At 43.1% G+C, this 12,254-nt stretch overlaps 1 protein-coding gene across 1 annotated transcript; it reads right to left on the bottom strand.

Annotated features, from left to right (window-relative positions):
* Nucleotides 1-3,330: 3,330 nt before the first annotated feature.
* Nucleotides 3,331-12,254, bottom strand: LOC139217466 (echinoderm microtubule-associated protein-like 1). Its single transcript, XM_070848769.1, has 7 exons — nt 12,095-12,254; nt 7,326-7,520; nt 6,283-6,412; nt 4,606-4,692; nt 4,110-4,138; nt 3,883-3,909; nt 3,331-3,605 (listed from the first exon to the last, which is right to left on the bottom strand). Exons 1-7 carry the CDS (start codon nt 12,252-12,254, stop codon nt 3,331-3,333), a joined length of 903 nt encoding a protein of 300 aa, XP_070704870.1.

Here is a 12,254-nt window from a genome sequence, read left to right as displayed (position 1 = left end):
GCAGCTGATTGGCTGCAAGGCTGGGTCCTGCTAGTAACACCTCACCTGATAGGCTCTTCCACTCAGCCAGTAAACCCGCTGCTTGCATCCCTGAGACAGCTGTGTCTGGATGCTGTGGGTGAACGCTCTCAGCTGATTGGCTCTCAGCTGGGAAGGTGTGTGTGCGCGTGCGTGCGCATGTGGCTTTCATCTGCGCGCGTGCACACACACATAGGTGCGCTTGACACGGAGAAACAGTGAAACGCGTGCAGCCGCACAGTAAATCCAGTGATCGCGTTTGTGTCGCAATTAAATATCAAAACACCTGAACAACAAATCTGCACATGTAGTCTGGTTTCCATGACAACACCTCTTTTTCTCTGCGGCCAACCTCCACGTGACACATCACAGAGCGAGCTGGAGTCAGATGTTAGTTGGTTTCATCAAAGCTCTGTCACTGTGTGTGTTCATTATGTGGAAATCATCCTCTTAAAGGTCCATAATCTGTCGGCCAACAGGTGACCCGCCGGTCAGAGTGAGCGCGTGTTCCCCTGCTTCACCTTTTGTGCTGCGGTGACACGCACATCAGGGGCCTTTGGGTGAAACTGCGCCCACGAAACGAGCACTTTGCCCGTTAATAGGATGTTTAGGCTTATCTGGCTTTATCCTTTAATAGCCCGTAATAATGCGCAGCACAATCACAGCAGCCTGCGCTTTTATTGTGCAGCCAAAGAGCAACGCATGCTTCTGCTTACCTCATCTTCCTCTCCCGTTTGACTGAGATGAATAATGTTTCTGTCCGCTCACAGCTTTGCCCTTGAGTTGAGTTCTAGTTATAAAAATAAATTTAAAAAAGATCCAGATCCAGCAGCAGCAGCTCTGGGTGTTTTAATAAAAACAGCGAAGCCTGCAGCCAGCTGGATGTGCAGATGTTGAGGGTGGACAAGGCGACAGGGTGTGGAAAATGCTACACGGATGCCCACAGTTTTCAGGTCAGTCTATTAAAAATAAATAATTGTTCTCCGGTGTCTTGTCAGGCGGCCGGTGGTTCGGTCGAGGCCATCTCAGAGGGCGGCACGCCGCTGTCCGCAGGACGAGAAGCCGGGCGGAGTGGCTGACAGCGGCTTCAGAGGTGCCATCTTTTCCTCCCTTCAACCACTGGGAGGCTGGATGGAGAGAGAGCGAGGGAGGGAGGGAGAGAGGGAGAGGGAGAGAGAGGGAGAGCGGGCTGCTGAAATATTCTAGTCTCGGTCGTTTTGCTGCACGGTAGCGCCCTCGGTGTGGTGATGCAGCCACCGTGCATGCAGGTATGAAAAACAAGCGCACAGTGTCTTCTTTTATGATAAGTTCTGTCAGAATGAAATAAAAAACACAGTTCCTATATATGTGTATATTTTGGTGCCACATACAGACACACACACACACACTGTTCTAAAAGTATTTAAAATATCTTATTTCTCAGCAAAACACCCACAGGAATGTTAATGGTGGATTGGATATAAAATGCCATGATTGCTACACAAACATACATACACATACATAAGCCTTTAAGACCCTGCAGAAATAGTATTATATTATTGTATTGTGTCTGTGTGTCTGTGTGTGTGTGTTATTTCCCTCCATCTGATATCTGTTATAAATTGAACCCTTTGCTCAAAGGCAATTTCCATAATATTCCAAAATATGGGAATCGACTGAACTTAAAGCTCTCACAGTAGTTTCATCTTCTATGTCCTCACATGGTATTTTTTCTCCTGTGATTTTCCTCTTGGTGGTGACTTAAGCTTTACTATATAATGCTGCACAGAATTACACAGTAATTCATGTGGAAATAGAAGGGATGTAATGCTGTATATAGAAGCACAGACAGTGTATGTGGCGTACACACACACACACACACACACCTGTCAGCAGGCATGGTCGACTAGCCAACATCTGTCTCTGTCTGCAGCAGCCAGCTGCTGTCTGAGGGCCTGAGTTTAGGCTCCAGTCAGTCAAGTCTAAGGGTCCCATTGGACACTTTTGTTGCTCTTAGCCTCTATGAAGCTGGTGGTTGTTGAGGAAATAATTTACTCCACATCACATTTAAAACAACCTGAAGACTTTCTCTTATTTTCCTGCATGCCGCTCCCTGTCAAAACACTTGGTTTCAGTTCCTCGTGTTCTTCTTGCTCATAAATTTGGTTTGCAAATCTGGAATAAGACGGATACACTGCCAACAAGAGATTTAACATGATAAAATGTATTTAAATTCATGTTCTTTAAATTATGTTTTCAATTTTCAGAACAGCTGTTAAATATCCCATAGCGCCAATTAGTGATAATGCAGGATTATTCTGGATCTGAAGCATTAATATCAAACCTGTAGCAGTTTTGTCTTCTCACCAGCAGAGGTCCTCCTGCTGTCCAAACAGCACAGTGGTGAGGGTCCACACTCAGGGCACACCGGCCTCACTGTGGCTCATTAACTCGCTCATCCCTGTTATAAAATAACTTTTATTTTACTTAATTGATCTGGATTTGGTTCACCTTTAATACCCACACCATGCTACTGCTCTCTGAGGGTCCCTGTGTGGGTCTGTGGCTTTTCTCTCCACAGGAGGGCGCTGAGGACTCTTGGAGCTGACTCACTTCATCACAAGTGATGATTTTCATATGATTTTCACCTTGCACAAACACACACACACGCTCACATTCCTAGTGCCAGATAATAGAAGAAAAAGCCAACCCTTTAGTGACCAAAGGTTTTTATTGTTCGTCCCCAACTAGAACGAGCCTTTGCGACTCCGGTACATGCTGTATATCAGCTACGCTTAAAGTGGAACAAAAAAAAAACTACATAACTAGAAACATCACAGCACACGGGCAGGAGACAGACTCAGTGACGCACACTCACTGACATCAAACACGTCTTCCATCACACAGTCACTGCTCAAAAACAGCCACAGACACACATCCTCACTTACAAAACACACCCATGCCTTATAAACTCCAAACTTCACACGTAAAGTGACGGAGAGAACGTTTACAGTGAACACAGGCATTCAATGAAACAATATGTAGGTACTAGAGTGTGAGAAATGGATCTATTACTACATTGTGGTATGTGAAAATGCATTAAAGCTTTTTATACTAGCCTTGAAATAAATAATCATGCCATAAAACACAGTGTTGTCAAACTTGTGCTCATGTTGTACATAGAAAACATAACAAAGTCAGAACGACCTACAGAGGAAAATCATGCCTTTATTTGGAATTTCTGTTTAAGTGATTGATTGAGGCTTTTAACACTTAGTTTGGGTTTAGTGAAGTCAATGGAAGGGACAAATTTGTTGTAAATATCCGCTTGCCTCAGTAACAAATCTGAAAGTACTGGCTGGGTGATTTGAGGGGGCTCTTGTAGCTGGCTGTGTCCTGCGCCGTGTTCTGGCTGATTGTGGTTTTCTGCAGGTTTAAGGTGAAGGACGGGATCGTTTTCCTCGTCTCTCGCATGCCGCCCCCCTTCGCCTGAGGCTTGTTAGGCGCGGCCGTGGGCCCGCTGCTGGCAGGCACCGCAGCTGCAGATTTGGCGTCGTCAGAAGACCCAGTCTTTCTTGCGAGGGGGCTCAGATAGATCTGCATAGTCACTAAGTGAAGTGGTGAAATGAGGTGAGGGGGCGTGAGTGATTAGACAGAGGGGAGGCAGGTCAGCAGGGAGGGGTAGAACGAGCAGGTCAGAGGTCAGATATAGAGAGGAGATGAGGTAAAGACAAAAAACAGGGTTGCAAGGGGTAAGGGAAGGCACATAAGTCATGGTGAGATGTGGAAAAAATAAAAGATGGACATAAAATAGCAGCAAGATAGTACAGATGTAAGCTGACATTTCCTGTGATGTTATAGTCCACTGTTAGGGATGAATCCTACCTTTGCAGTGTGTCACACGGCGTGTCCCTGCACAAAAATAAGACACAAACAAAGAGGTCTCGTTCATTTATATGTAGCAAACAATATTTCAGTCCTTTGCTAAATCACTTATCTTTCATAGAGGCTTAGTCAGCAGCTGTTTAACATTCTTGTTATGAGGCTGAATGCTGCCAGAAACAGCCTGGAAAAAGCAAACTTGCAGGGAAGCAGGAAGAGCGCTCACTTACCCGCACTCACTGCAGCCTCCTTGGACCTGCTGCTGCTATAATGAGACGGAGAGAGAACGTGATACGGGCGCAGAGGAGGACACAAGAAGGAGACAGAAAGAGAGTAAAGAGATACGGTGACACAGAAAGAGAGAGAGAGCGTAAGTAAATCTCACAAATTAACATCAGATCGTCTCAGGGCTCAGTTTCATGTTGACTAAGCAGCTAAACGTGTCCTGCACTCAGAGAATGTAAATGTTCCTCTGTGGTTTGAGGTGTTTTCACTTGAAACAGGATGTCGGGTTTGGAAATAACCTTGATTTGATTTGAGAGGTTTGACTCGAACACCATCAGCCAGGAATAACTGGGCCACCCCAAAATCAATGGAAAGTTCTATATTCTCTGGCTTGCGAGAAGTGTACGTGGAAAAGAAAACTGACCTTTACAGTAACGACAGAGAAAAAGGAAGGAGACTGTGTTGTGTATGGAGATTTAGAGATGCAGAACAACTTCTTACCCTTCCTGAGGTTTCCTACAGGTGGAGGCTGCAGAAGTGGGTCGAGTCTTAGCCTCCTTCACACTACCTAGTGGGCTCCTCACGCCACTGGAAGAAAGAAAAAGTACTGTACTGTCATGGCTCTGTCATTTTTGGGCCTTTGTTTAGAAATCGAGCTTAACAGTGGAAATCACAAACTGGGGCCACAGCAGCACACAGGCGTCACAGATTATGACATTATGATTGGCTGGAGAGATTATGGTGAGGGATTTTGAATTATAATCAAAAGAATCTGTTTTTCAGATGTAAAAGTGCATGTCAGGGGGGAAAGGTGTCGCTAATAATTCAATTCAATACCAACGTTGGAAGGCCAGAATTGATGGGATTGATCAGAGTACGTTTTGTCACATGATCCAAGACAGAGAAGTTCATTTGAGTGACTGGAGACCTGGTTTTTGGCACATTCTTTGTTTGTAAAGCAACATATGTAATTGCTATAAACTGCATAGTATTTTATTTTTTTCATTTAGTACAATTCAACATTAACATTAAATTACTGGATGCACACTTCAGTTTGCTCATAAAATTCAAATTATTGTGTCTTTAATTTGCTCCCATATGGCTGCTTCTATACAGATACATAGTTTTCCCCTCAGCTTCACACAGTACATATTCTGTATTTTACACTTGTGTGTCACACATATAGAGTGAAGCATTGCTGGAAAATCAGAGATGTTTTTTTCATTTTTACAGGTGCAACATGTCAGGTGGCAGGAGCTGAATATCTTAACACATTTGCTCAGAAGTCAGTCTGACATATTTCTGGAAGCATTTCTGTGAGACTTCGAAATAAAGCGCTGTGGTTTTGAACAGTGCTTGGCTGCAAACGCGCACCCATTGAAGTGATCGGTGGGCTGCTGAGTGTGTTTGACTTTAAATCTGTGTGAAGAAAGAGGCGGACATCAATATGAGCCACTGAGGAAGAAGACAGAGGATGAGATGAATTAGTGGAGAGAAAAGGTGAGGTGAGAGTGGAGGGAAATGAACCACTGCTGCTAATGATGATGATGATGCTTCTCACTTCAACCTTACGTTGAACAGACAGCCTTAAGTGAATGGAGATTTACTTCTCTCCATGCAATTATACCAGCAAACCCCAGATACAGCAGCAGCACATTAAGGTGCCATAGAGAAAACTCTCAAACTAATGCCATCTAATGGTGGTATCATTTGAAAGGTAATTGAGAGGAAGACATCTGCCGAGAACTGTTTGCTGCTTTATTGCTTTGAAATAAAGGCGAGTGTTGGAATAATTATGGAGCACCCGTGTGCAGTAGTTCGTGGGTAATGGAGGGTGTCTGTTGATTGCTTTTGCACATTAGATAATGAGAGCTGAAGCTTGAGATGCGAGACTGAAGCTTCAGTGTGCTAAGCTGCTTCATTAGGACAGTTCCCCATTATTACTGTGAGTGGCAGCTTTCTCTCTGCCCTGGCTGTACTTCATGGTGAGAGGAACGCCACTGGGATGGGAACAATTTGAACCTGTTTCTTTTACTGTACAAAAACTAATTGAGTATCATTTGATGAATTCTCTCATCATTAATGTATTTTTCTTTTATATTGCATGTAAATCTTAGGCCGGCTCATGAGATCAGGTCCCAGCCTCTTGCCTGCAGACTGAGCAGCTCAGTTTTTTACCTGCGGGATGGTGTTGGGCTGTAGTTCCTGGCTGTGGAGCTGGAGGGCAGCGTGGTGCTCTTCTTCAGGGGGGCAATGCTGGGGGGCACCATGGGCGGTCTGGAGGGCAGAGCCAAAGACACGGGCCTGGCTGTGGGGACACACACCAGGGGGAGAGTATCATGTACACGTGTTGGTGTATGCGGAGGAAAAAGGTGAATTCAGACTATCTGTTTGTGGTGACTGCTGTTTGTTCAAAGTAGAATTTGACTCTTTATTTATATACACACAAAATGTAGAAAAATGTTTCCTAAATTCATTTTCTTGGTGGTTTGAAAGGTTTTCGGGTATTAAGACCATTTGTTGATTAATCAATCCGAAACATTGCTTCTGGTGCTTTTCAAGCAAAAATGCCAAATATTCTTCACTTTCAGCTTCTCACATGTGACGATTTTCCACTTTTCTTTGTCTTATATGATTGTTAACTGAATATCTTTGAGTTTCTTTTGTGTTGGTTTGACAAAACAAGCACTTTAATGACATCACATTGGGCTTATATAAACTGTAATAGCCATTTTTCACTTTTTCTTTGACATCTTATAGACCTTTGCACATGTTATAGACCAAGTGTTTGATTGATTAATCATGTTAAATAATTACCAGATTAATTGATAATAGAATATTTTAGCATGCAGCCTTCATGTAGACATTCTGACTAAGAATTATGCTGAACCTACAATAACAATACTAAATCACTTATTTCTCCACTATGTGTCATAAATAAATTAATAAATAAATTCATCATTCATCGATGCATAATACACCGCATACATGATAATGGCCACAAAAACGCTGCCCAGCAATATTACTCTCAGTCAGACTCCTCTAGCTGAGCTATAATGAACATCTCTGGTTATCTAATTCCTTAATATCCCTTTACATAAATCAATGTGTCCACCTGTGCACAGTGGAGGCCTACATGGCGCCGGCTGCTGTACCTTCCGGCATACCTTGATTCCTAAAGTTGAAACATGGCAATAACACACTCACAGATCTTTCCTCACCTTTGGTGCCTGATGACCTCCTCCCAGCAGCGGCAGCGGCAGCAGCTTGGTGCTCCTCGGAGATGTTGAGCCTCTTTAGGACGTCAGCCAGTGCCATCTTCAACAGCTGGATTTCATCTTCCTGCATCTGCATCCTCTGCTCCAGATAGGTGAGACGGTCCACCACGTCCAGGCCACTGGCAGAGCTGCGGTCATCTGCGGATCATAAATTTGTTTTGCTTTTCAATGATATTACATAACTGATGACATGCTTAAGGATAGTGATGGAATATGAGGCATCCTTTGGACATTTGCTAGCTTCCCATGTCTAAATATGCTTAAATACTCAGATTTCAAAGAGCATTCTCACAAAAACTCACAGAGAAACAGTTTGGAAGATCTTGTCAACCAACTGAGGGTGACAGTGACATACATAACTACACACACACACACGCTCACAGAGGGAGAGAAATGAATATGCAGTTGATTCATGCTGAAACCATACGGCTGTTTGGCAGGAGAAAATCTTGTATATGAAATAAAACAATCGTGCAGTAACCAAGTAAGAAAGTGCCACTCAACCATCCACTTACTAAAAAAACTGTAACGTAAGAGGAGAACTGGTGAGGAAATAAAACCTTAAACACTTCCACATCCAAGCAAAATTTCAGCTAAAAACTAGAGCCAAAGGATTATTCACGTGATGAAGTTCTACCATAAAAGCTCTTTTAAGGCTCCTCTCTTCTGGCGACAAGATATAAAGATGAAGGACTGAGGAAGGACTGTGCTCTTTAACATCCTCTGTTCATGCCTGTATAGCAGAGATCAAACTAATGAGGTCACAGCACAGCTGGACACTACAGATCAACCACGCTGTCATCACACAGCAGCATGTAAACAAAGGGACATGAACACACATCAAAACACTTTCAACTATCACCAACACTCCGTCATTTCTCTTTCAATCAATCTCTGCTTGATATTTGTCCTTTTGCTGCCAGCAGTCATCAGTAACAACAGTTCAGAGGTGGATACCGTTGGAGACACTGGACACTGATGAGTAGTCAGGGTGCCTCTGCTGGCTGGTTGAGCCCTCCTCCACTACAACAGACGTCTTCCTCCTCTTCCTCTCCTCTCGCGAGCACAGTCTCTCGCTCCTCTTTCCTCCGGTCAGATAGGCCGGCTCTCCCTCCATCTGATTTTTGATCCACTGGCTGGCGTCCACTAAGATCTCATCTCCTCTGCTCCACTTATAGCACACACACTCAGAGAGCTGCCTTTCTGCTGTTTTGTCTGCCTCTGTTTACAGCATCCAAGCAGTATTAAAGTATCTGCAGCAGGAGATGAGGTTACTGATGTTTTGATCCTCCCACGATTCCTTGGTGGTCGCCTGACACCTACTGGGATGCAGCGATGTGTATGACAGCGCTTATAGCTCAGGATGTGTGCTTGTGTAAAGGTGGGGGTGGGGTTGATAATGCTTAAAAACTCAGTAGTCGTCCAATTCAGCCTAAATTGTCTGTACAATTGTGTGTATGTGTACTTGCATGTGTGTGTGTGTGGGTGTGCAGAGCACAATGATAATCCCTCAGACTGAGCCTCTTTGACCCCGCCCCCGCACATAAGCCCCATGTCACTACGGGAGATGGAGACGCGGAGAGGAAGCAGCAATAATAAACCTGAAATGTGGCCGTTGTGCTGCTGCAGTAAACATCCACAGAGCTACAGAGGTCACGGCACAGGTCATGTTGAGTAATCGGGAAGATGAGAAAAGAGGCAAAATAAAAACCAATGCATTCTTTACTGTTGTTGCAGAGTGAACACTGAGGCTGTAAACTAACATGGGAATCAGCTATGAAATGTATGAAATGTAGTTCCCAGCAGTTTTCACATAGAATTAATCATGAGCAAAAAGGAGTCAGCTGCACTGTGTGTGAATTTTTTTAATTGGACTAAACTTGAATGATTCCAAGCCAGTGTACCCCAGGAGGTACTTCTGCAGTTGCTCGAGGATCCATATAAAGATTGTGGAGTAGCTCAAGTAATTATGAGCTAATTAAAAACTGGATTTCTATGAAGAGTCAGCTGCATAACACCTGAGGACCACGTGTTGTGAGAAAGAGTGTGGAAACTTGTTTAAAAGCACTGAATATATGGTTAAAATAGTTTGCTTAAACCACTGGATGAACAAAAGAATCAGACCTAAACACTGACAGTTGTATGAAAACATCCACTATTAAATCTACTTTTATGTCATTGTAGTATGATGTTGTTCAATTTGAAGTAAATTCAGACTAGAGAACATCTTGTAATGGGATCGCAGGAGGTGTGAAACTAATGAAGTAATGGAACAGATGACATGAAGTGAGTTTGGCGAAACTGTGCCAGATTTATTCAACATGCTGAACAACCCTCACATAGAACAGCAACATCCAGGTAAAGGTTTAACGTTATCGAGATTGCACTGGATCAAGGAGTGGATCAAACTGGGATACAGTGATCCGCCACTAAAAGCGAATGTGGGTCTGGATCTACTTGCGGCGCCCTTGCTTGAACCACTCCCATCTCCACACTTGGCTTTCATTGTGGGTTTAACTACCTACCTGTGAAGTTTTGTGACTTCATCAGGTACATTTGTGACGCTACCGCCTTGACAAAATCTGTGCACAGACGGACAGGCGTACAGAAATGTCTCCAGGAACACATTTGGCCATGGTGACACACACACACACACACACACACACACACACACACACACACACACACACACACACACACAGACAAACACAAAGTTGTTGTTGTTGTTGTTGTTGTTAGTTGTAACCTGCTGCATAGTAGTTCTAACATGTATTGTTATCCAGTGTGGAAATAGATATTTCAGTTGTTGCTAAAATGAAACTCTTTTGAGATATGAGACATGAGTTTTTCCTCCTGATGGAGATTATCCGCTGTGGGCGAACACTTTCAGTATAATCATTGAAGCATGCAGCCAGCAGTAATCTATCTCTCATGAAGAGCTGTGACACTGTGTAGGCCTGTGATTTTCTGTTTCTCCTCTTGTCCAGGCCATGACATCATCCTCGTGCCACCTCCACACACCCCATATGGGATTGGGATTAGAATAGCACATAATCCCAGTGCTGTAAAAGGGAATTAGCAGCCCAAAGCTCAATCTCTGCACTAACTCAGCTATACAAAGAACAGACAGGCTCCCTGGATGCCTTTCATACAAATGTAAATACACATACAAACATGTGCATTAAGTCTGTTTCTGGGCCTCTGACTCACACACACATATTCACACATGTACACACAGACAACGCTAACAGTCTCAAAACTCATGTGCCTATTATGCATCTTGGCTAAACGAAAATACATTAAGGCATAGAGAAGCAGTATTTAATCTCTGCTCGCAGATGGTGTTTCTTGAATGAAGGAACAGCATCTGTCTGATCATGCTGACACATACAGATCACGTGAGCACATGCAATCCTTCACATATTAGTGGACTGATACTAATATCCCCAGAAGGGACGGGGCATTTCCCTAAATCTCCTCAGCCGAGGCACATTCCACAACACCCGCAAAGTAGACTGTGTGTGTGGCTCGTGATGTGTTGGACAGGTATCCCGCACTATTAAATTCAATTTACTCGTTCAGATAAAACAGTGTGCAGGTCAAGTGAATCAAAAAGGACAAGAGGACAAAAAAAAGGCTCAACAGAATTTGAAGGGATATATAGAGTACAAAGTGTAGTCAATCTATTTTTACTATTTCTGCCCTGTTGGGGAGCCTGTGAGGTCAAAACCAGTCAGCATTTTTTTATGGTCGAATAAATACAGGCTGTTAATATAACTTCTCCTGCTCTGTCTAAAAGTGCCTGGCGAGGGTTCTTGTTTCTGTAACAGGGTTTTGGTATTTGAATGATGTGAGTGACATGTCTGTATTACCTTTCCCAGAGGGCAACATGTTAATAAAAACTGATTAAGTCCTATGAGAAACACCAGTTGTGTCTCAAAAGTCATTAGAAGCATATAAAATAAAACCCAGACCATCACTGTAGACTGGTGGAAAGAAAATGTCCAGAATGCCCATTCAAGTGTTTATCTTACTATACAACGTCCCTTTGCGTCTGTAGATTACTCCCAAATTGATATCTTTAAAGGCTGTTTCTCAAAATAAGTATTTCCTCATAATCTCCACTTCAGTAGCACTAACATACACCAAATCTCCCAGTTTTATTCCCATCTATATTCTGAGGGAATGTCATTCATGGTCTGATCTATATAACCTTTTAGTCCTAAAAACATGGTGAAATTTTTTTTAAGGCTGTTGACAGTATTTTCTAATTTATGGAGTAATAAAGAAAGATCACTCCATAAAACATTTCAGCAGAAAAAAAAAACATTGGCTCAAATAAGCCAATGAAATTTGAACCCAGCTTCATCCAATATTCAGGTTTCTTTGATTGCAGGATGTTTAGATTTATGTTTTTATTTATTTGTATATTAGATTCATGTTTTTTTAAACATATATTTAACTTAGACTTCAACCTGTTCTTTTTCATGTTTTCAGAATCAAAACAAACAAGTGAGGTGTGTGTATATAATGTATGTATGTATAGTGTATAATTAAGAGTAAATACACACTTAACTCATACAGAACATGTTAAAGAGTCAGTTCTGTTTTGCCCCTTGACCCTTGTAGTATCTAACAGTTACTAGAGGTAAATGAGAAAATGTTTTTGGACGAACTGACCCTTTAGCATCTAAACTGGCTCCAGTCTCTACCTGTCATGAAGTCGGTGTCGGGGGCCAGCAGTGAGTCGCTGTGGTAGCTCTCCTTCAGTGAGGGTCCCCTCAGCAGGCCGTGGGCCGTCTCCTCCATCCCCAGACCCTGGTCCAGCAGCTCCTCCATGTGTGCGTCCACCTCGGCCATGCTCGCTGCCAT

Source organism: Pempheris klunzingeri, chromosome 18 (assembly GCF_042242105.1).
Source record: "Pempheris klunzingeri isolate RE-2024b chromosome 18, fPemKlu1.hap1, whole genome shotgun sequence".
Classification (NCBI taxonomy): Eukaryota; Metazoa; Chordata; class Actinopteri; order Acropomatiformes; family Pempheridae; genus Pempheris; species Pempheris klunzingeri.
The sequence above is the reverse complement of the archived record's forward strand: the minus strand, read 5'-3'. Positions and strand labels throughout refer to the sequence as shown.